We start from the raw sequence: 21,379 nt of genomic DNA, 5'->3' as shown, positions 1-21,379 counted from the left end.
TGCTATGCTATCTAGGTTGGTCATAACTTTCCAAGGAGTAAGCGTCTTTTAATTTCATGGCTGCAACCACCATCTGTAGTGATTTTGGAGCCCCCCAAAATAAAGTCTGACACTGTTTCCATTGTTTCCCCATCTATTATTTTCCATGAAGTGATGGGACCAGATGCCATGATCTTCGTTTTCTGAATGTTGAGCTTTAAGCCAACTTCTTCACTCTCCTCTTTCACCTTCATCAAGAGGCTTTTTAGTTCCTCTTCACTTTCTGCCATAAGAGTGGTGTCATCTGCATATCTGAGGCTGTTGATATTTCTCCCAGCAATCTTGATTCCAGCTTGCGCTTCTTCCAGCCCAGCATTTACTGAATATTTTAAGCCAACTGTTGAGACCTACTGCCCAGAAAAACAGATTCCTTTCAAAAGATGGTTGTTTACTGACAAAGCACCTGGTCATCCAAGTGTTCTGATGGAGATACACTATGAGATTAGTGTTGTTATCATGCCAGCTAACACAATTTCATTCTTTAGCCTACAGATCAAGGAATAATTTCAACTTTTAAGTCTTATCATTCAAGAAATACATTTTTAAGGCAATAGTTGCTATAGATGGTGATTCCTCTGATGGATCTGGGCAAAGTAAATTGAAAAATTTCTGGAAAGGATTCACCATTCTAGATGCGTTTAAGAACATGAAGTGAAGACGTGAAGTGAAGTCGCTCAGTCATGTCCGACTCTTTGCGACCCCATGGACTGTAGCCTACCAGGCTCCTCTGTCCATGGCATTTTCCAGGCAATAGTACTGGAGTGGATTGCCATTTCCTTCTCCAGGTGATCTTCCCAACCCAGGGATCAAACCCGGGTCTCCCGCATTGTAGACAGACGCTTTACCATCTGAGCCACCAGGGAAGTCCTAAGAACATGAGAAGAGGTCAAAATATCAACATTCATGGGAGTTTGGAAGAAGTTGATTCCAGACCTCATGGATGACTTTGAGGGACTGAAGACTTCCATGGAGGAAGTAGCTGCAGAGGTGAAACAGAATTAAAAATGAAGCCTAAAGATGTGACTAAATTGCTGCAATCTCATGACAAAACCCTTAACAGACAAAGAATTTCTTCTTATGCATGAGCAAAGAAAAGTGGTCTCTTGGGATGGAATCTACTGCTGATGAAAATTCTGTGAAAACTGTTGAAATAACAGCAAATAATTTAGAATTTTATATAAATTTAGTTCATAAAACAGCAGCAGGAAGGAAAGACTAATTTTGAAAGGAGCTCTACTGTGGGTAAGATGCTATCAAATAGGACTGCATGCTACAGAGAAATCACTTGTCAAAGGAAGAGCTAATCAATGCGGCAAACTTCACTGTTGTCTTATTTTAAGAAATTACCACAGCCAGCCATCCTTGAGCAACCACAATTCTGATAAGTCAGCAGCCAACCCTGAGGCAAGACTCTATCTCAGCAAAAATATTACAACTCACTGAAGGCTCATATGATGGTGAGCATTTTTTAGCAAAATAGTATTTCTTAAATTAAGCTATGTACATTTTTTAAGATAATGCTATTGCACACTTAATAAAGTATAGAACAATGCTAACATAATTTATATACACTGGGAAGTTATAAAGTTCATGTAACTTGATTATAGCAATATTACCTTTATTTTGGTGGTCTGGAACTGAACTGCAATATCTCCAAGGTATGCCTGTATAAGCCAATTCTGGGTCTTCTGGGTAGCTGTCATATCCATGTTAACACATGTATCTTTCATTTTGTGTCTTCAATATCATGTGCATATCTAGTTAAATCAGCTCAAAACAGCACTATTTTAATAATTGCAGGAACATGAGAAAGAGCAGTAAATGGTGTATTCGTATCAAATGAAGTCCGATTGAAATTATGGCAGGTCATATGAATGAAACTTATGTAGTAATCTGAATGGACCAAGAGTTGATGAAATGGAGTCATTTTACAAAGCACATTGTAAAAGAATACCATGAACTCAAAAGGACCAGTATTCACGTTGCAAGTAACAACTCGGGTTCAGCAAAATATTATGTGTCACATGCAAGTAATGTTGTTAGTATGAATTGTATTTATTGTTTTCATATGGTTTTCAAAGTAATATTTTTTAAAATTCTATCATATAATAATTAAATATCAGAAGGTTATACCTATTTTTATATCAGTATATATTGGTACAAGTAATAATGCAATAACTTGTTTCAGTCATAGTGAGTTCTTTTTCTTCCTTTAATTTCAACATTAAGTTATTCTGTTAAGAGAATATGTACATTACTTATACTTGAGAAGCACTGATGAAATATTGTTTGTTATTTACCGAGAGACCGCTCTGGAATGGTTTGCTACAATCCAATATGAAGTATCACTCACTATGGCCCTCACCAAGCACTCATTAACTTCAAAGGAAGTACTTTTTTCTCACTCGTTTTAATTCATCAATTTCATTATCAAATGATGCAATAAACAGCATCATTGTCTTCCTCTCTGGGATTTCTTTATCCTGTCCTCCACTTACTAGGTATCCATCTATACATAATCAATGCCTCCCTTGAACTCAGAGAAAGGGGTGAGAAAGTTTGGGAGTAGGATATTTTAGTTTCCTTTTGCCGCCATAAACAAGTTACCACAAATCTAGTGGCTTATAAACAATACAAATTTCTTCTTTTATAGTTCTGAAGGTCAGAAATTCAAAATGAGTTTCACTGGGCTGAAACCAGGTGTCAGCAGAATTGCATCCCTTCTGCAGGACTGTGAGAAGAATCTGCTTCCTTGTCTTTCCCAGCCTCTCGAGACTCCTCACATTCCCTGGCTTGTGTCCCTCCATCACTCTGGCCTCTGCTTAGATCACCAAGTCTACTTTTCTGACCTGACCCTCTCTCATCTTTAAGGACCCTTGTGATTACATGGGAACCATACAGTAATTGTGGATAATCTCTCTATCTCAAGATCCTTAAGTGGATCACATCTGCAAAGTCTCCTTCACCACGTAAAGCAGCATATTCACATGTTCCTGAGATTAGGGTGTGGAAGCCTTTCTAGCGGCATGATCCTGCCTAACACAGTGGGTATCGGTATGTCAGCCAGTCTCAAGAGGAGAAGCTCTGATGGAGGAATCCGATTTGGAAACGTGTGGGAACACATTCTCCAGAAACAGGAGAAAAGGGGAATGGGGTAGGTTAAGAAAAAGAACCGTTATATGGTCAATGAAGAGGAAGTTCTTTTTCTGAGGATTAAGCAACAGGTTCAGGATTTGAGAAGGGAGGAAAGACCTGGAAATGTCACTGTGGGAGATGGGAAAATCTGCAACTAAAGAAGAAAAAGCAACTGCTTCCCTGAGGCTTATTTGAATAAAGGCAGTTACCTGAGTAAGACACGGGGTTGGAGGTCATACCAATTAGCATGTACATGAAGATGCACTAAACCCACTGCCAAATGAGCCATCTAAATTTATATTCAAATTTTACAATGAAACCAAATAATGACATCAGAATTAAAGTGCTTCTACTACCTCTTTCCTTTATGCCATTGTTCCTCTTTTTCCTTGATTCCTATTAGAAACTTGACACTAATTAAGCTAGCATATGAAGGAGGGGGAAAAAAAGATGAATCACAGGGCACACTGGAAATAAACCAAGAAATAAGAAAACTTGATCTCTGCCCCAAAGAACAACCATAGTGAAAAACTGCACTAGCAATGGGCATGTGTACTGAGAGTTTAAACTTTTTAAAGGACAAAACTAGGAGTCTGCTAAGATCTACCAGCCGCTTCTTTTTCCTAGGACATTTGCCCAGGAGACTGCTAGTAAAGCCTGGTGTATTTCTCTCTGGCTGTGTCACAGGATGTTCTTCCTCCCCCCACCCCCCACCACCCCCGCTCTGCTCTCCCACTGCTCGCGTGTGTACGTGTGTGTTTGGTTTCTCTCTACACTGTAAGAGCGCAGCTGCCCGCCGGGCTCCTGCTGTTGCTGCTGCTCTGACTAGCTTTTGCTGCCTCTTGCCTCTCCTTTCTCTTTCTGCTTAGCTCCTTGCATTCTGGTAAGTATGACAAACACTCCCCCGAGCCCTGTGAGATGTAGGGTGCGGTTTGTGGTGTTCGAAACTTGCAACTTTGAGACTGCCAGTGAACTGCTGAAGAACTTTCCATTGTTTTATTTATAAGTAAAATGTGTTGCTCAGGAAGGGATGTGTGTGTGAGTGTGGTCATCTAACGGGACTGCCAGGACAAGTGAAAAATAAAATTCTCTCTCAGAGGAGGCAAAAGATGGGCAATAAAGTTTGTAGAAGATAAAACTTAGAAATAAGTTTTTGCTGTAAAACTAATTGATAAAGAGACAATTTACAAATAACAAGAGTTTTTTTATTTTTATTTTTTGTTTTTGTCCTCTTGGGATCTTGTTGAGGCTACTTTTAGAAAATGAGTTGTTCTGTGGTTTACAATGACTCAGTTATTCTGTTTTAAAGTAAATGTGGAGCATGAGTTTAAAGGAGATCATGCACTTAATATAAAAAACATCAATGATTATGGCCTCTGATGAATGAAGAATAAATCAAATACAAACAAAACATTTGTATTCAAACTAACCACACTAAAACTCCTCTGGACAGCTGGTTTTAAACTCATTGCTTTGAAGTCTGGTTTACTTTAGATTTTATTTCATCCTCAGAAGCCCCCCTAACACTTTAAAACCCATGTATGGGTTTAAACCAATCAATGTTTACTGTTTTCAATTTGATTTAAAAAATATTCTCTTCCTTTTAGTTCTAAAGATGAGGTGTTAAAGGCCAGGGCTTCTTTTAGAAAAGCTTAAAATAACTACTGGCTGGACAGCAGGTGCCATGGATCTTTCTCCAAGTTCAGGGGAAGCGTAAGTTATATATAGATGAGTGCACCCAACAAGCAGGGGTCAGGATAAAGAATTCCAGTGATGAAGACAATGAAGCTGTTTACTGCATCATTTGATAAGAAAGATGGTGAATTAAAATAAATGAGAGAAAACAGTTCTTCCTTCAAAATTAGTGAGTACTTCCTTCAAAATTGGTGAGGGCCGCAGGTGGGTGGCAATGTCTGGACACTGAATTTTCTGTTCTTATTGCACTGGAGCATTTGACTTCACCTGCCCTGAGAAGGGGAGGAGGAAGCTGTATAGTGCATGGAGCAGTGTGTTTTTGTTTTCACTTTCATGCCAACAGCAAAACCTGCAGATTATTAGGACCCTGTCATAATTTCATGCTGCCAATTAGCAGCACCACCATTAATTATTATTCACAAGTAAAATGCACCACAACTTAAAGGCAGAAGCCAAACATATTGCAACTCTAGAAATGGTGACAGCCAGCCACCCTAGAAAGCCTGATTCAGCCCATCCCTCACTCCCTATTTCCAAAGGGATTACTTGGGATTATTACATTATACTTGGATTATTTCCCTGGTTCATTCCCTCCCTGCTTTTAAGACATTTCTACTTCTTAAAAATTATTGTTATCCTAGAGCTTCTTGACTGAGATGAGAAAGTCGTAATATATTGGGGTGTTTTTACCCCTAAAAGAAAGTCAGTTTTTATATTGGAACAAACAACAGAAAGACAGAATGTTTGCTCAGTTGCATCTGACTCTTTGTAATCCCATGGACTGTAGCCTGCCAGGCTTCTCAGTCCATGGGATTTCCCAGGCAAGAGTACTGGAATGGGTTGCTATTTCCTTCTCCAGGGGATCAAACCCAGATCTCCTGCATTGAGGGCAGATTCTTCACCAACTGAGCCACCAGGGAAGCCCTCATTGGAACAAAATGGTATAGAAATTCAAGGAATTTTCATTATGAGTATCACCATGTTTCCATACACGTTCATTAGTTAATCTACATCTTTCCTCATGCAGTCTTATTCTAAAAATGATGCTGGTTTGAATCTCAAAAAAGTGTTTTTTTCTGATTAATAAGTACATGTTGCTCATCTGGGAAAGGGAAAATACCAGAAAAGCAAGTATTTCCTGTATCCAGTATAATAATTGATCTATATTAATGGGCTCATGGGTTTCCCTGGTAGCTCAGATGGTAAAGAATCTGCCCCCAATGCAGCTGGGTTCAACACCTGGGTCTAAAAGATCCCCTGGAGAAGGAAGTGGCAATCCACTCCAGTATTTTTGCCTGGAGAATTCCATGGACAGAGGAGCCTCGTGGGCTACAGTCCATTGGACTACAAAGAGTCAGACACGACTGAGTGACTAACACACAATGGGCTCATACTAATCAATATGCACTAAAATAGAGTTTAGACTGTTACTATTATGAGTGATTTTAGTAAGGTCAGTGGCTCTTATATTCAATGTTTAAACTTTAGGAGAAAAGTATCAATTTAAATTTAGACATTAAATGTAGATTAAACATTAAAGTATTTCCAATTATTGTAAATCTACATAGAATTATAGATGAGAATGGTAACACAAAATGGTTATTCTAAGCAAATGACAGATATGACCATGAAAAATAATACCTTGAATTAATCTGTTAATGTCAATAATAGGAGATACTATTGGAAATTAAAGACCAAAATCAAACATATGCTACGGTATGACTTAATTTGGAAATGCTTCTCACTGTTCCTACCCAACTAACTGCAATATCAATGCAATATGAATGCACAGATATTCATTCTGTGTTAGAGACTGTAATCAGTAGGTACCAGTGTGGGGATAGCCTTACCATGTGCCTGTAACTGGGTTAACTACATCAACCCTGGCTGTGCTTACCACCAGATACCACTCCCAGTATGGAGAGCAATCAGCCTGGGCAGCTGTCGGGGGAGCCACCATCAACACCTGTGAGGGACAGTTCAGCACTGTCCAGTCAAAACGGCCTGGAGAAGCAAAACGATCTGGACCGCTCAACCCCACTCCCAGCACCAGAGCAGGCGGCAGGTATACAGCTGGAACGGGGACCCCACGATATCTCTGAAGAGTTGAACCGACAACTGGAAGACATCATTAACACGTACGGGTCCACTGCCGGCGCGGCAGGGAAGGAGGGTACCACCATGGTCAAGGAGCAGCCTGAGAACACAGACCCCCCTGACAATGAGGATGGAGACTGTGAGGAGGCCCCTGAAGAGGTGGAGAGAGAACCTGCAGCCACTGGAGAGCCATCCACAGCCAAAGAGCCTGCCAGCAACAAAGAGCAAAAACTGGAGAAGAAAATTCTAAAAGGATTAGGCAAGTAGTTACATTCTAATGTATGATTTTTCTTTGAATTATTCCTAAAATGGGGCACTTCCAACCTTTGCTAAAAGCCACACCTCATACTTGGATTTTAACACAATAGCTTCCTTCGGGATCGCCCTACATCTTCTCTTACTATACTTGTCCCCAGCCCCCTCCCCTTCAACAGAACTAAAATGAACTTTTCAGTATGTTACCCATCTACTCTCTGTCCCCTGTGTTTTCCCACTGCTCATAGAACAAAGACCAGACTTCTTAACATTGTCTTTCAGGCCTTAATATCTAACCCCAACCAGCTTTATCTCTCATCAAGTTACCCCCAAAGCCTCTTTTCTGAACACGCTGTCCTGATTAACACCATTACTGTCATCACCGCCATCTAGTAGTTGGTCATTCTCATCTTCTCTTTCAGTTCTTTCAACAGGCCATGCTCCACTCCCCCACAGGCCCATGTCCATTCTATTTTCTCTACCTAGAAATCCCTCCCCATTTCCCAGTTCTGCCCTCTCAGCACTTAACTCATCACTTAGGTCACAACTTAAATGGCATTTTCCTAGTCTCAACCTGAAGTCTTCTTGTTTTCCATTTCAGTTGTACTATGTATCTTTCCTTCCTGACATTTACATTTGAGAGTATACATTTATTTTTGTGATTATTTGATTAATACATCTCATCCCCACTAGCTCTTTTATCTCAAGAGCAGGGGCAATGTGTGTATGTGTACATCATTGGATGTCTAGCATCTAGAACAGTGGTTGACATGTGCTAGGTGCTCAATGAATACATGCTGAATATCTGTTATAAGGATGAATGAGTGAGTGAATGAATGAAAAGGAAATTGTTCAAAGCAAAGCTAGTGGAATCTAGATTTAAACAAAGTCTAAATATAGGGATGCTTTTGTATATAAAATGATTGTCACTGGATCACTTGAGTATTTCCATTACTACATATATAAAGTATTTTTTATTTTAATAAAACTTCAGAAATATATTAATTATAGAATGTTGAAAATTGCAGAGAATACTTTCACTCTAATTAGTTCACTGGTTCAGCAAATATTTACTAATGCCTAGTCTTTATGAGGTACACAAAGATAAAAAAAAAGATCTTTGGTTAAGGACTCTAAGTCTAGAGAGAAAGTAGACATGTACACTAACTGCTATGTAGGATAAGTGCTAGAACAGGCACAGGAAATTGTTAGGAGAGCATGGGATAGGGGGTTTGGTAACACTGAAAATGGCTCTACAAGAAGGGTGAGAGAGTTAATTTTTTAGCGATGAGTGAGGGCATGTTACTACACATATGAGTGTCCTCTGCCTGTCTTCCTTGGTGAAATTTCACTGAAACACTCACTACAATCACCACCTCCTATGTGATACATTCCCTGACATGCCCAGGTAGAGTCAGCATCATCTTCTGTAGTTCTCCATTAAACTTTCTGCAGCAATCATCTGTTTATATACCTGTATCCCAAGCTGGAGGGAGATTATCTATTGAGATAGTGGTCACATCTTGCTAATTTCTGGAAGCCGGTGTGGCAGAGTGAAAGATCATGGGCGCTGGAGTCAGAACTGGGTTCAGACTTCAGTGAACAGGTTATGTGCAAACCCCAAAGTATGTCTGTGCTGGCATAGGACCTCACTATGAGATTTAAAACCACTGCTAGTAATGCTTTCAAGAAGGGCTAAAAGACACATTCAAACAGCTACTTTACCTACTCAGCATAAAGATTAACTCAGATAATACCAAGTTCTAAAGTGCAAGGTTGGAATCACTCTAGTGTTTGGAACTTCGGGAAAGAGAATAAAGTTGCGCTGTGTTATAGAGGTATTTTTTGTTCTCTATCCAAGGCATCTCAGAAATAAGCTTTTGCATTAGTCACTGTTAAACTTTCCATTGTTGAAAGTTAAGTCGCTCAGTCGTGTCCAACTCTTTGCGACCCCATGGACTGTAGCCCACAAGGCTCCTCTGTACATAGGATACTCCAGGCAAGAATACTGGAATGGGTTGCCATTTCCTTCTCCAGGGGATCTTCCCGACCTAGGGATCAAACCCAGGTCTCCTGCATTGCAGGCAAACACTTTAACCTCTGAGCCACCATAAAATCACATTGCAAAGGTGAATGATTTCAAGTGGTTCTAACCAGGAAAGACCTTTGGCTTTATCACTCTAAAACTACTTCTACATAGGAATTTGTGTGTGTTATAATGGGGGATAGGTATGAAGAAAGCAGGGGTAAAGTTAAAGATGACCGATTTTGGTTTCTACTCTGTCTTCCACGAGTTATTTCAAAATCTGTATTAACCTCAGGTGCTGCTGTGTTCAGTAGCTCAGTCATGTCCAACTCTGCAACCCCATGGACTGTAGCCCTGCCAGACTCCTCTGTCCATGTCATTTTCCAGGCAAGAATACTAGAGTGGGTTGCCGTTTCCTACTCCAGGGGATCTTTCTGATCCAGGCATCGAACGTGGGTCTCCTGTACTAGCAGGATTCTTTACCTGATTCTTTACTGCACAGATGCACTGGGAAGCGTATTAACCACATATTTACTTCCCTGGTGGCTCAGACAGTAAAGCATCTGCCTACAATGTGGAAGACCAGGGTTCAATCCCTGGGTTGGGAAGATCTCCTAGAGAAGGAAATGGCAACCCACTCCAGTATTCTTGCCTAAAAACTCCCATGGACGGAGGAGCCTGGTAGGGCTACAGTCCATGGGGTCACAAAGAGTCAGACATGACTGAGTGACTTCACACTTTCCTTTACCAAATAATCAAAAAAATTTAGAGAAAGAAGAAAATGTCACAACTAATTCTGTCATTATATATAAATTAACAAAGTTCAATTGAATGTGTTTATCAGGACCGATGTTTGTGATCAGAATGCCCACATGGGTGCACGCTAATTACATGTGTATAAGCCGCTGATACTTTCAAGCTGTTCCTCTGAAGACTGTTGGTATATTCTCTAAACACTGTACTATTTCAGCTACATTATGAGTTAAACAGTATTTTTAGGCTAATTTAAATATGTAACCACCTTTTTAAACATCATTTCAATTGCCTGCAAGTGGCTTCAACAAACTGCTTGGCTCTTTATCAATTAAATGACATTATTATGTCATTTAAACTATGGTCTAGACTAATGATTTCAAACTTAACTATGCATTGGAATCAAATACAGAATTTGTCAAAAATGCCATTCCTGAGCAAAGAGATTCAGAATCGGTAGGTCTGGATTGGGGCCAAGGCACTCTGGGTAATGTTGACACAAACAGATTGTGGAAGCAATGGTTTTATGCTTCAGAAAATGCTTCCTCTACCTTTCTGGAAAAAATATAAAGTCCCAGCTGTAGTCTTCTTTTAGAAACTATTCAGAACTTTTACAGACTTTGAATATGTCATTCAATCCATATTTAAGACATATCCTTAGTCTTTGCTTACGTATTTGATCAAAGACCAATCTTTAATTATTGTATGTTTGTCAGATAACATTTGCTTTATTGATATTTTTGAGATACTGAAATGTTCTGAATCTCTAACCCAAATTTTTCCAAAGTATATGCTTAGGGATATTTGAAATTTCAGACCAAGATAGTTTCCCAACTGCCAGAATTCTCTGACCTTTAACATACACAACAGTGAAAATCTCCAAGAGTAATGGGCATAGTTTATAATATTTCCTAAACTTATTGGACCAAAAACATCCATCTTTCACAGAACACTGATTAATATCTGGGAAATGTCTCTACAATCCAAGTACCCAGGACTTGTTTTTCCTTTACAGGCTGCATATCCTCCCACTAGTAACACACTGTACACCAGAGCAGTTGAGGGAACACTAAAATCTCTTTAGTTGGTGGAGTCACTTTCTCCTTGGCACTGAACAAAATAAAAACAGATTCCCCACTAGACAGCACTATGACCTGTCCTGTTAACGTCTAAGTATGTCCCTTCCTCCCCTCACCCCATCCTCCAGCTCACAGGTGTCTTATTCATCTCTTCTCTATCAACACTATGTGAGTGGCACAAGTACCACATAGTAAGAAGCACAAAACAATGATAAATGTAATATCCCTTTTGATAATCAGGTTGATGACTGATTGAGTAGGGAATCATGGGTCTGAAGCATAAATCTGGGAGAAAAACAAAGCTGATCCACAGGTCTATTATGAGCTCAGAATTTATCTAGTCAATGTATCAATTTCTAGATAGGAAAATTAAAGCCTAGAGAGTTTTAAAGTCTGCCCCCAAAAGTTATTCAACTAATTGATGTGATTGTGCGATTAGTCATAAAGAAAGCAAAGTGCAGACCTAAAGTCACTAATGTTCAGGACCAAAGATAGACTAATTGGTATGTCGGTTGAGAAGCATTTAGCTGAGCTATAGTTCAGTTTAATGGGTTTCATCTTTCCAGTTACAGGGGAGTTTCAGTTCTACCTTCTGAGTAGCATCTTGACTAGGACACTGGCTTTCTAAAGTCTTTACAGCTATTGACTTACTCTGCCTTAGAACGGTCACCTTCCCAGGTGGTCTATTTTATAAGATTTTAGCTTGATTTCTAGTTTCACTCTGAGAAGGAAACAAACTGTAGCTTTGAAACAAATGCTAAATTTTCTGGAAGAAATGGTAGAAGACCAGAGGAATTTAGGGGAGAAAGGAATCCACAGAGACTGAAGGGTTCATGAACAGATGCATAGGGATGCTCAAACTTAGGTCAGATCCTGAAAAGAGAAGAGGGTTTAGAGGAGTAAGTGAAGTAAGGGAAAAATAATTGTTTGGGGTAAAATGATTAGTACTTTCTTCTGACCCAAGTTGGAAATTGATATATTTATTTCTTACTGCTTTTTCCAATTTTTTCTTTTTTATTGTAAAGTTTTGTTTTATTTTGTTTTCCCTAGAAAAATCTCATTATTCAGTTCAGTTCAGTTCAGTCACTCAGCTGTGTCCAAATCTTTGCAACCCCATGGACTGCAGAACGCCAGGCTTCCCTGTCCATCACCAACTCCCAGAGATTTCTCAAACTCATGTCCATTGAGTCAGTGATGCTATCCAATCATCTCATCCTCTGTCATCCCCATCTCCTCCTGCCTTCAACCTTTCCCAGCATCAGGGTCTTTTCCAATGAGTCAGTTCTTCCTATCAGGTGGCCAAACTATTGGAGCTTCAGCTTCAGCATCAATTCCTCCAATGAATATTTAGGACAGATTTCCTTTAGGATGGACTGGTTGTATCTCCTTGCAGTCCAAGGGACTCTCAAGAGTCTTCTCCAACACCACAGTTCAAAATCATAGCTCTTCAGTGCTCAGCTTTCTTTATGGTCCAACTCTCACATCGACACATAACTACTGGAAAAACCATAGCTTTGACTAGATGGACCTTTGTTGGCAGAGTAAGGCCTCTGCTTTTTAATATGCTATCTAGGTTGATCATAGCTTTTCGTCCAGGGAGCAAGCGTCTTTTAATTTCATGGCTGCAGTCACCATCTACAGTGATTTTGGAGCCCAAGAAAATAAAGTCTATCACTGTTTTGATTGTTTCCCCATCTATCTGCCATGAAGTGATGGGACTGGATGCCATGATCTTAGTTTTTTGAATGTTGAGGGTTTTTTTTTTTTTAATATTTATTTTTATTTGGCTGCACAGGGTCTTAGTTGTGGCATGTGGGATCTAGTTTCCCAACCAGGGATCAAAGCCAGGGCCCCAGCACTGAGAGCTCAGAGTCTTAGCCACTGGACCACCAGGGGAGTCCCGAATGCTAAGCTCTAAGCCAGCTTTTTCACTCTCCTCTTTCACTTTCATCAAAAGGGTCTTCAGTTCCTCTTCTCTTTCTGCCATAAGGGTGGTATCATCTGCATATCTGAGGTTATTGATATCTCTCCCAGCAATCTTGATTCCAACTTGGCTTCATCCAGCCTGACATTTTGCACACTCTGCATGTAAGTTAAATAAGGAGGGAGACAATATACAGCCTTGATGTAGTCCTTTCCTGATTTGGAACCAGTCTGTTGTGCCATGTCCAGTTCTAACTCTTGCTTCTTGACCTGTATACAGATTTCCCAAGAGGCAGATCAGGTGGTCTGGTACGTCCATCTCTTTAAGAATTTTCCACAGTTTCTTGTGATCCACGATCCACACAGTCAAAGACTTTGGCATAGTCAATAAAGCAGAAGTAGATGTTTTTCTGGAACTCTCTTGCTTTTTCCATGATCCAACGGATGTTGGCAATTTGATCTCTGGTTCCTCTACCTTTTCTAAGTCCAGTTTGAACATCTGGAAGTTCACAGTTCATGTACTGTTGAAACCTGGCTTGGAGAATTTTGAGCATTACTTTGCTAGCATGTGAGATGAGTACAATTGTGTGGTAGTTTGAACATTCTTTGGCATTGCCTTACTTTGGGATTGGAATGAAAACTGACCTTTTCCAGTCCTGTGGCCACTGCTGAGTTTTCCAAATTTTCTGCCATGTTGAGTGCAGCACTTTCATAGCATCATCTTTTAGGATTTGAAATAGGTCAACTGGAATTCCATCACCTCCACAAGCTTTGTTTGTAGTGATGCTTCCTAAGGCCCACTTGACTTTGCATTCCAGAATGTCTGGCTCTAGGTGAATGATCATACTGTCGTGATTATCTGGGTCACGAAGATCTTTTTTGTATAGTTCTTCTATGTATTCATGTATGGATGTGAGAGTTGGACTGTGAAGAAGGCTGAGCATCGAAGAATTGATGTTTTTGAACTGTGGTGTTGGAGAAGACTCTTGAGAGAAGACCCCTTGGATTGCAAGGAGATCCAATCAGTCCATTCTGAAGGAGACCAGCCCTGGGATTTCTTTGGAGGGAATGATGCTAAAGCTGAACTCCAGTACTTTGGCCACCTCATGTGAAGAGTTGATTCATTGGAAAAGACTCTGATGCTGGGAGGGATTGGGGGCAGGAGGAGAAGGGGATGACAGAGGATGAGATGGCTAGATGGCATCACTGACTCGATGGACGTGAGTTTGAGTGAACTCTGGGAGTTGGTGATAGACAGGGAGGCCTGGCGTGCTGCGATTCATGGGGTCACAAAGAGTCGGACACGACTGAGCGACTGATCTGATCTGATCTGATCTGTGTATTCTTGCCACGTCTTCTTAATATCTTCTGCTTCTGTTAAGTCCATACCGTTTCTTCCTTTACTGTGCCCATCTTTGAATGAAATGTTCCCTTGGTGTCTCTAATTTTCTTGAAGAGATCTCTAGCCCTTCCCATTCTATTGTTTTCCTCTATTTGCACTGATCACTGAGGAAGACTTTCTTATCTCTTCTTGCTAATCTCATTATTAGGCTCAGTTTTTTTTCTTTTTAGGAAAGCTTTCTTTATAGTTATAGCTAAGAAACTGCTAGTAGTTTAAACACATAAAACTGATTTTTCTTCTTGTGTCTGACACTGTCACCTAATGACCCCATTTCCTAAAATTGTAATGACAGCCTTTCTTATGAGATGATTGGTCTAATCCCTCCTCCACACAATCGCACACAGCACTGTAGTCCAGCAAAAATTTAATGGACATGTAAAAACTAAGCTCTCTCATGTTACAAAGTTATGGATTATGTACATGTTTGTCTCCAATTTCTTGGATTTTTTTTTTTGTAGAAATCATTTTTGAAGGGTGGACTGATGCATCTGAATGTTCAACTTCTATACAAAATAATTTAGAAAGATGGTAACAATAACCCGGTGTACGAGACAGCAAAAAAGACACTGATGTATAGAACAGTCTTATGGACTCTGTGGGAGAGGGAGAGGGTGGGAAGATTTGGGAGAATGGCATTGAAACATGTAAAATATCATGTAAGAAACGAGTTGCCAGTCCAGGTTCGATGCACGATACTGGATGCTTGGGGCTAGTGCACTGGGACGACCCAGAGGGATGGTATGGGGAGGGAGGAGGGAGGAGGGTTCAGGATGGGGAACACATGTATACCTGTGGCGGATTCATTTTGATATTTGGCAAAACTAATACAATTATGTAAAGTTTAAAAATAAAATAAAATTAGAAAAAAAAAAAATAAAATTAAATTAAAAAAAGAGAATATGAGAGCAGAAAAAGACCTTAGCAAGTGTGTCAATTTAAAAAAAAAAAAAAAAAAAAACTGTTCTCATTGTTAGAAAAACTAAAGGGAGAAAAGATACTGAACACAGAAAAAGAGATCCTCACTCACTGGCCTCACTCAAGTGTTTCTATCTTTCCCAAAAGAAGCATGATATGGTTTTCTGGTTGATACTCACATTGAGAGCTATGCTAAGCATACATTAAAGGTCACAGGTGTCTTTCCTCCAGTTGATCACAAAGTTGTTTTCTGGACAGTGTTTATTTGATTTACAAGATATTCGTGTGCACAGGTTGGCTCTGTTTAGTTCCATTATTACCAAGATTCACTAAACATTTGCCATGGACCAAACACTATAAGAGGTTCCAGGCCAGACATGATCAACAGTACAGTCTCCTGCCTTTAATGGGTGATCCTCTAACCCAGGACAGCAGTCATCACATGAGCGCCTTCCACAAACTGAAGACCAGGGTGAAGGGATGGCCAGACCAACACAAGCCATCCCTGCTACTACAGAAATCTCTCAAAGCCAGGCCTGGTTGGGGTGGGACAGCAGAGTTTATCAGTTTAAAGGTAATGTTATGCCATAGGCCATAATTGGGTTGCTGGTCGGGCACCACTCACCCCCGCCCTCTCCCCTGTCTCAGATCATGTCTCTAATCTGAACTGACTCACTGGGCAAAGATAGATGAAACCAGCTGTTAGGAATGAGGTCATTTTTTTCTTTTTTCAAAAGAAGCTTCTTTTTATTTCTCTAGGTTTCCCTGGCATCAAAATTCCACATGGGAGTGGAGTGATTTGGAACAAGTAGACAAACCCTGGATCCAAGCCTTGGCTCTGCCAGTGCTAATTACATAACTTTGGGCTTCTCTGGGCTTTCTATTCTTAATCTATAAAGTTAACCAGTTGTCTGGGTGCTCTTTGAAGTTCCTTCTAAACCTAAAATTCTTTGATGCCATTAGAGTTACCAGATTTAGCAAGTGTGAAAATACAAGCCACCCAAGGAACATTAAATTTCAGAGACACCATTGTTTTTTAGTATAAGAGTGTCCCATGTCCTATATTTCACCTGGAAACCCTAATTCCATGATATATTTGCCTCCCCAAGATGAAAACAAAAATTCCAGCAAAGGAGAAACGCCCGTTCTTGTGGGAGAGGTTGTCAAAATTGTTAACATTCTCAAGCAGATTTATATCAGGAAATGTAGGCTCCACTGGGTGGCTTAACCTCTCTATTCAGATAGACAGGGCAGGTATAACAGGTAGGTGAGGATGGGGAAGCTGCCCCACCTTGACCCAAATGTTGGCAAAGACAGTGCAGTGGTACATGTGTGTGAGCCTCAGGGTCCAGCTCCTGCCTGCAACCCTCAACCCTGTGGATACTGAAAGATCTACAGGTATCCCTGTGGATACCAAAGATCCAGTCATCTCAGGAAGGCTATCTGGGAGGTTGAGCTCAAAAGACAAAAAGGAAGAACAATGGGGAAAGAAAAGAAAGAATCAAAGGCTCACTATCAAATAATCATAAACTGATGAGTTTTTAAACATAACACAAACTCCAACTGGGAACAGAAAATGAAACTGCCAACAGAGATTAAGGTCTAGGTGGGAGAAGGGAAGACCCGGGGAGGCTAAACTTGTAACCAAAGAGACACAAAAAGGCCTGGGGAAAAGTGTCTTGGGTCCATTTTCTCTATATATTGACTTTATTCTCTGATAGGAAATACGATCAGAGTCATTCCCACAAAAACTGCATGAAATGGGCTCACACACAGAAACAAGACACTTGGTTTCCGTCCCCAAAAAAGAAAGAGGCACTAAAGGAACAAAACCAAAAACATGGGCAGACTAAACTATCAAGTTTCTCTGCTTTGGGCTGGAATTTTTTTACAGCTCCAGGTATTAATGCCAGCTGCTTTATAGTAGTCAGATATAGGCTGGTTTGCTTCTTCTTCTTCTTTTCTTTTTTTTTTAATAATTAACATGGGGAAATGGATGATTTACTCTTCCATAAAGTCTGTGGTTTTTTAGTCTTCTGAATATTTTCAGAATGTTCACAATTCCCTGGAATATTTAGAGTATAAGGGGAAGTAACTAAGAACGAATTCTTAGGATGGAAATTTAGGGACTACTCTTATAGTCAACATTTATTGAAAATCTACCATGAGCCTGACACTGTACCACACATTTTTATAAACTTCTCAATTAATCACTTATTTTGCAAAGTAGGTGTCATTCCTTTTCAAAGGGAAAAAAAAAATTTTACATCTGCATCTCAGACAGGTTAAGTGACTTGCCCAAGGCTGGATAGCAAGCAGCTAACAAGTAGATGTGGGTTCAATCCCTGGGTTGGGAAGATCCCATGAAGAAGGGCATAGCAACTCATTCTGCTATTCTTGCCTTAAGAACCCCATGGATAGAGGAGCCTTGGAAGTCTATAGTCCATAGGGTCACAAAGAGTCGGACATGACCAAAGCAACTTAGCACAAGTAGACCACCTGAGATTCCAGCCCTTATCATCTGACTTCAAGTTCAACTCTTAATTTTTAAAATGTCTTTATGGTTTTTGTTTTCTTTTAAGGCAAAGAAGCCAACCTGCTAATGCAAAATCTGAACAAGTTGCAAACTCCTGAGGAAAAGTTTGATTTTTTATTCAAGAAATATGCTGAATTGGTAAGTTCATTGATTAGCCCTTTTGCCAGAAAGATTTAAGCTCTGGTTAGAGCTGAGAAAAGGAGGTTGTTAGCTTTTCAGGTACCTCATTATAGACTATAGCTGGTTACCTCAGTCAAGTCAAAATCAGACTTCACAAAGGCAGAGTTTTTAAAAAGGAAAGAAAGAAACAGAAAAACTGAGGAATAAAAGCAAAAGGAAGAAAGAGAACAGAGTTGGAATCACTCCACCTTCAATTATGTGCATAATTTGAGAGATGGAACAGCAAATTAGAGATAATTAAAAGTTGTGAAAATTTAAAAGTTCTTTTTGGCTTTTCAATGAAACAGAAGTACACTAGAAATAAAAAGTAAACTTTCAACTGGTTCTTAAGCACAGGTTTTTTAAGGGAATGGTCTTCTCAAATAAGGCAGAGGTTGACTTAATTCCACCCCTCAGTTTGTGAAACATTCTCATTTATTCCTGATGAATGCATCCATTCATTCATTCATTCATTCATTTATTCTCCATGATCTACATTCTTCTCCTGTCCCACACAATAGCAAAGCACTTGACATGGATTTTGTTTCCAGTTATAGATCCTCCACATGCAGTCTCCCTCTCAACAAATTAGGGCCCGTGGCAGGAAGAGAAGCCACTCCCAGACTTCAGAGAACTCGTGAAGTAGATGGTCTCCTCACCAGTACTCTTACAATAGTCCACTTGGAAGAAAGAAAAGGGCTCAGCAAAGCCAGCACCACTAGTTTCAGTGAGGCCTCGCAAAAACTGACTAAAGGAGTTGCACCTGAGGTCCATGCACCAGCCCTGAGGTGTAGAAGACCCACTGTGGAGATGTGGCGTCCTCTCAAGTGAGGCTGGGCAATACGCCACCTCATTCTCATTTCTTCTTCTTTTCCTCATTTTTTTTCACTTACTTATTTCTTTCAGAGAAGCAGTGACAGCCCCCTACCCAACAAAACAGTTCCTCCTGGCAGTAGGTCAGACTGCCCCTGAAGGCAGATTTACCTCATATCAAAAAAGCTTAAGAGTCAGGGCCTCTCACTTGCACAGGCACCTGTGAAGCCCTGAAGATGATTCTTTTTTTTTAATCTTCTTTTTTTAAAGAAGGTCTCCAAAACTGAGACCCACAAACCACTCAGGTCACTGGTTGCATCTTATCCCTGTTGATGAAGTAGAGTTTATGAGTGGCTTGTTTACCTTCTTTTTCACTCTGATTTTAGTCCTGTGATCCCTGTATAGTCTTTGCTTTCTCCCTTGTACATTCATGTACACCATTATGCTGAATTGTCATACAACAGACCCAAAGAAGGGGCTTTCCAGGTGGCGCTACTGGTAAAGAACCCATCTGCCAATGCAGGAGACATAAGAGACTCAGGTTCAATCCTTGGGTCAGCAAGGTCCTCTTGAACAGGGCACACCAATCCACTCCAGTATTCTTGCCTGGAGAATCCAATGGACAGAAGAGCTTGGCAGGCTACAGTCCATAGGGTCACAAAGAGTCAGACACAACTGAAGAGACTTAGCACAGCACATCACAGCACAGACTCAAAGAAATTCTGAAACCCTGAATGACTAGTGACTGTTTAACTCTGCCAACAATGCTTTTAAATTATTTTTAATCACATAAACCACATCACAATGATATAAGGAAAATGCTGAATACATAAGATATCTCTAATCCTACAGTCTAAAACATGAACACTGACTTAACTGTCTTCCTTTTCAGTTCTACTATACAAAGATACCTTTTGCATAGCTACCATCATTAGGTGCATAGAATTTAATACCTTTTTTTGGCTCATGTGACAATCATTTTCACATGTGTTCTTCATAATTATATTTTGTCAAAGCTATGAAATTTTCCATTAATTGACTTTATTCTACTGGTTCTCTAGTTTGGGGACATTTATATTCTTTCCACTGTTTGTTTCACCAAATATTGGTGCAGTGAACATCAGCATGCATGAGATTTGTTTCTTCTCTTTTATGATCCCAGGGAAAAGTTCCAGAATTGGGATTACTAAATCAAGCAGTATAAATGTTTTTAATGGCCATATTGTTTTCCAAAAGAATGGTATAAATTTCTAAAGCAAGTATTAGTGTATCAATTTTATTGCAACTTGTTTAATATTGCCTGTTAACCACTCATGAACAATTTCAGTGCCATAAAACAGTCAAAAATAATATTTTTCCCCCAAATCTGACCCCATCCTCACTGGTCCGTCCTTGCTCTTTTCAATAATTACTACATTGATTTCCCTTTAATTTACCCTTCAATTTACTTATTCACACCAAGGCCTTTCATATTTAGTTTCTAGTACCATGTCCCATGCTTAGATGAACTGGGCATCTTCCAGACTACTAGTCTTTATGTTGCTGTAGCCCCACAGCAGTACATCAGAAAAGAATCACTTATCCAGTCTGCCTAAGATCTTTCTTATGAGCCAGGGCTGTTCACCCTGGTCTCCAAGAATTCCCAAACCCACTCACCCTACTAGTCAAGCAGTCAATCCCACAGAGGTTATTTTTTCCAGAAATTCTACTCAGCTCAGTCTTACTATACTTTGGCATTTGTATCATATCCCATAATAAACTTTTAAACTAAAAAGATCATTCTAGAAAAAATAAATAGGAGAAAATTGACCTCAAAACCCTATTATATATCCTTTTCAGAAAGTAAAAATTATGAAGAATTTCAACCTTTTACTTGGAGACTAAAAGCTATTTCCCTACTCACTGATTCAGAAATTAATATAGAGAGTGTCTGGAATTTAAGTGTTAACATAGAATAAATTATTAAATTCAAAAGCTGTGAATCACATTGCTACTCAAGTTCACTCACCCTTACAGATTCTAAATCCTGTAATATCAACAACTGTATTTTATTAATAAATAAGAATAAGTTCATAAATAAATAAGGACACCTCATGACTAAATTAAGAAATGACCTGGAAGAAATATTTTTGCAAATTTCCTCAATTTATAAGTAGTTACAACATCACAAACTACTTGGCATTAATTTTACTTTTTTAATTTAATAATAAAAAGAAAGAGAGAACAAGAGAAACTGCAGATAAAAATCCTATATGCCTGTTAGAATTGGACAGAAGGCATACATCTAAACGTATCACTAAATCACAGAGCCAGCATTTGACTGAAGTTGACTCCGTTATAGTGTTTGCTTTCATCCATTAAGAAACACCATATGCAATCACATAAACTTGAAGTAGTTGAACAAAATTAGTCACACTCTAAAAAAAATTGTCAGAAAGTTAAGGGGTTTTAGTTAGAGCAAAGCAAAATAGACCTAGCTATATGTCAAATGTGTATGATCCTTCAGTAAAACTAGAACATTTAAATGTTCAGTGAGCAAGCACAAATCATCT

At 39.5% G+C, this 21,379-nt stretch overlaps 1 protein-coding gene across 1 annotated transcript in view; it reads left to right on the top strand.

Annotated features, from left to right (window-relative positions):
• Window positions 1-3,915: 3,915 nt before the first annotated feature.
• Window positions 3,916-21,379, top strand: part of TXLNB (taxilin beta) — a 56,481-nt gene continuing 39,017 nt past the window's right edge. Inside the window, exons 1-3 of the mRNA XM_005891958.2 lie at window positions 3,916-4,057; window positions 6,773-7,225; window positions 17,902-17,993. Coding sequence (XP_005892020.2) covers window positions 6,787-7,225; window positions 17,902-17,993 — 531 coding nt within the window. The 5' untranslated portion in view covers window positions 3,916-4,057; window positions 6,773-6,786. The remainder of the gene's footprint in view (window positions 4,058-6,772; window positions 7,226-17,901; window positions 17,994-21,379) is intronic.

The sequence above is a fragment of the Bos mutus genome, chromosome 9 (assembly GCF_027580195.1).
Source record: "Bos mutus isolate GX-2022 chromosome 9, NWIPB_WYAK_1.1, whole genome shotgun sequence".
NCBI classification, from domain to species: Eukaryota; Metazoa; Chordata; class Mammalia; order Artiodactyla; family Bovidae; genus Bos; species Bos mutus.
The sequence above is the reverse complement of the archived record's forward strand: the minus strand, read 5'-3'. Positions and strand labels throughout refer to the sequence as shown.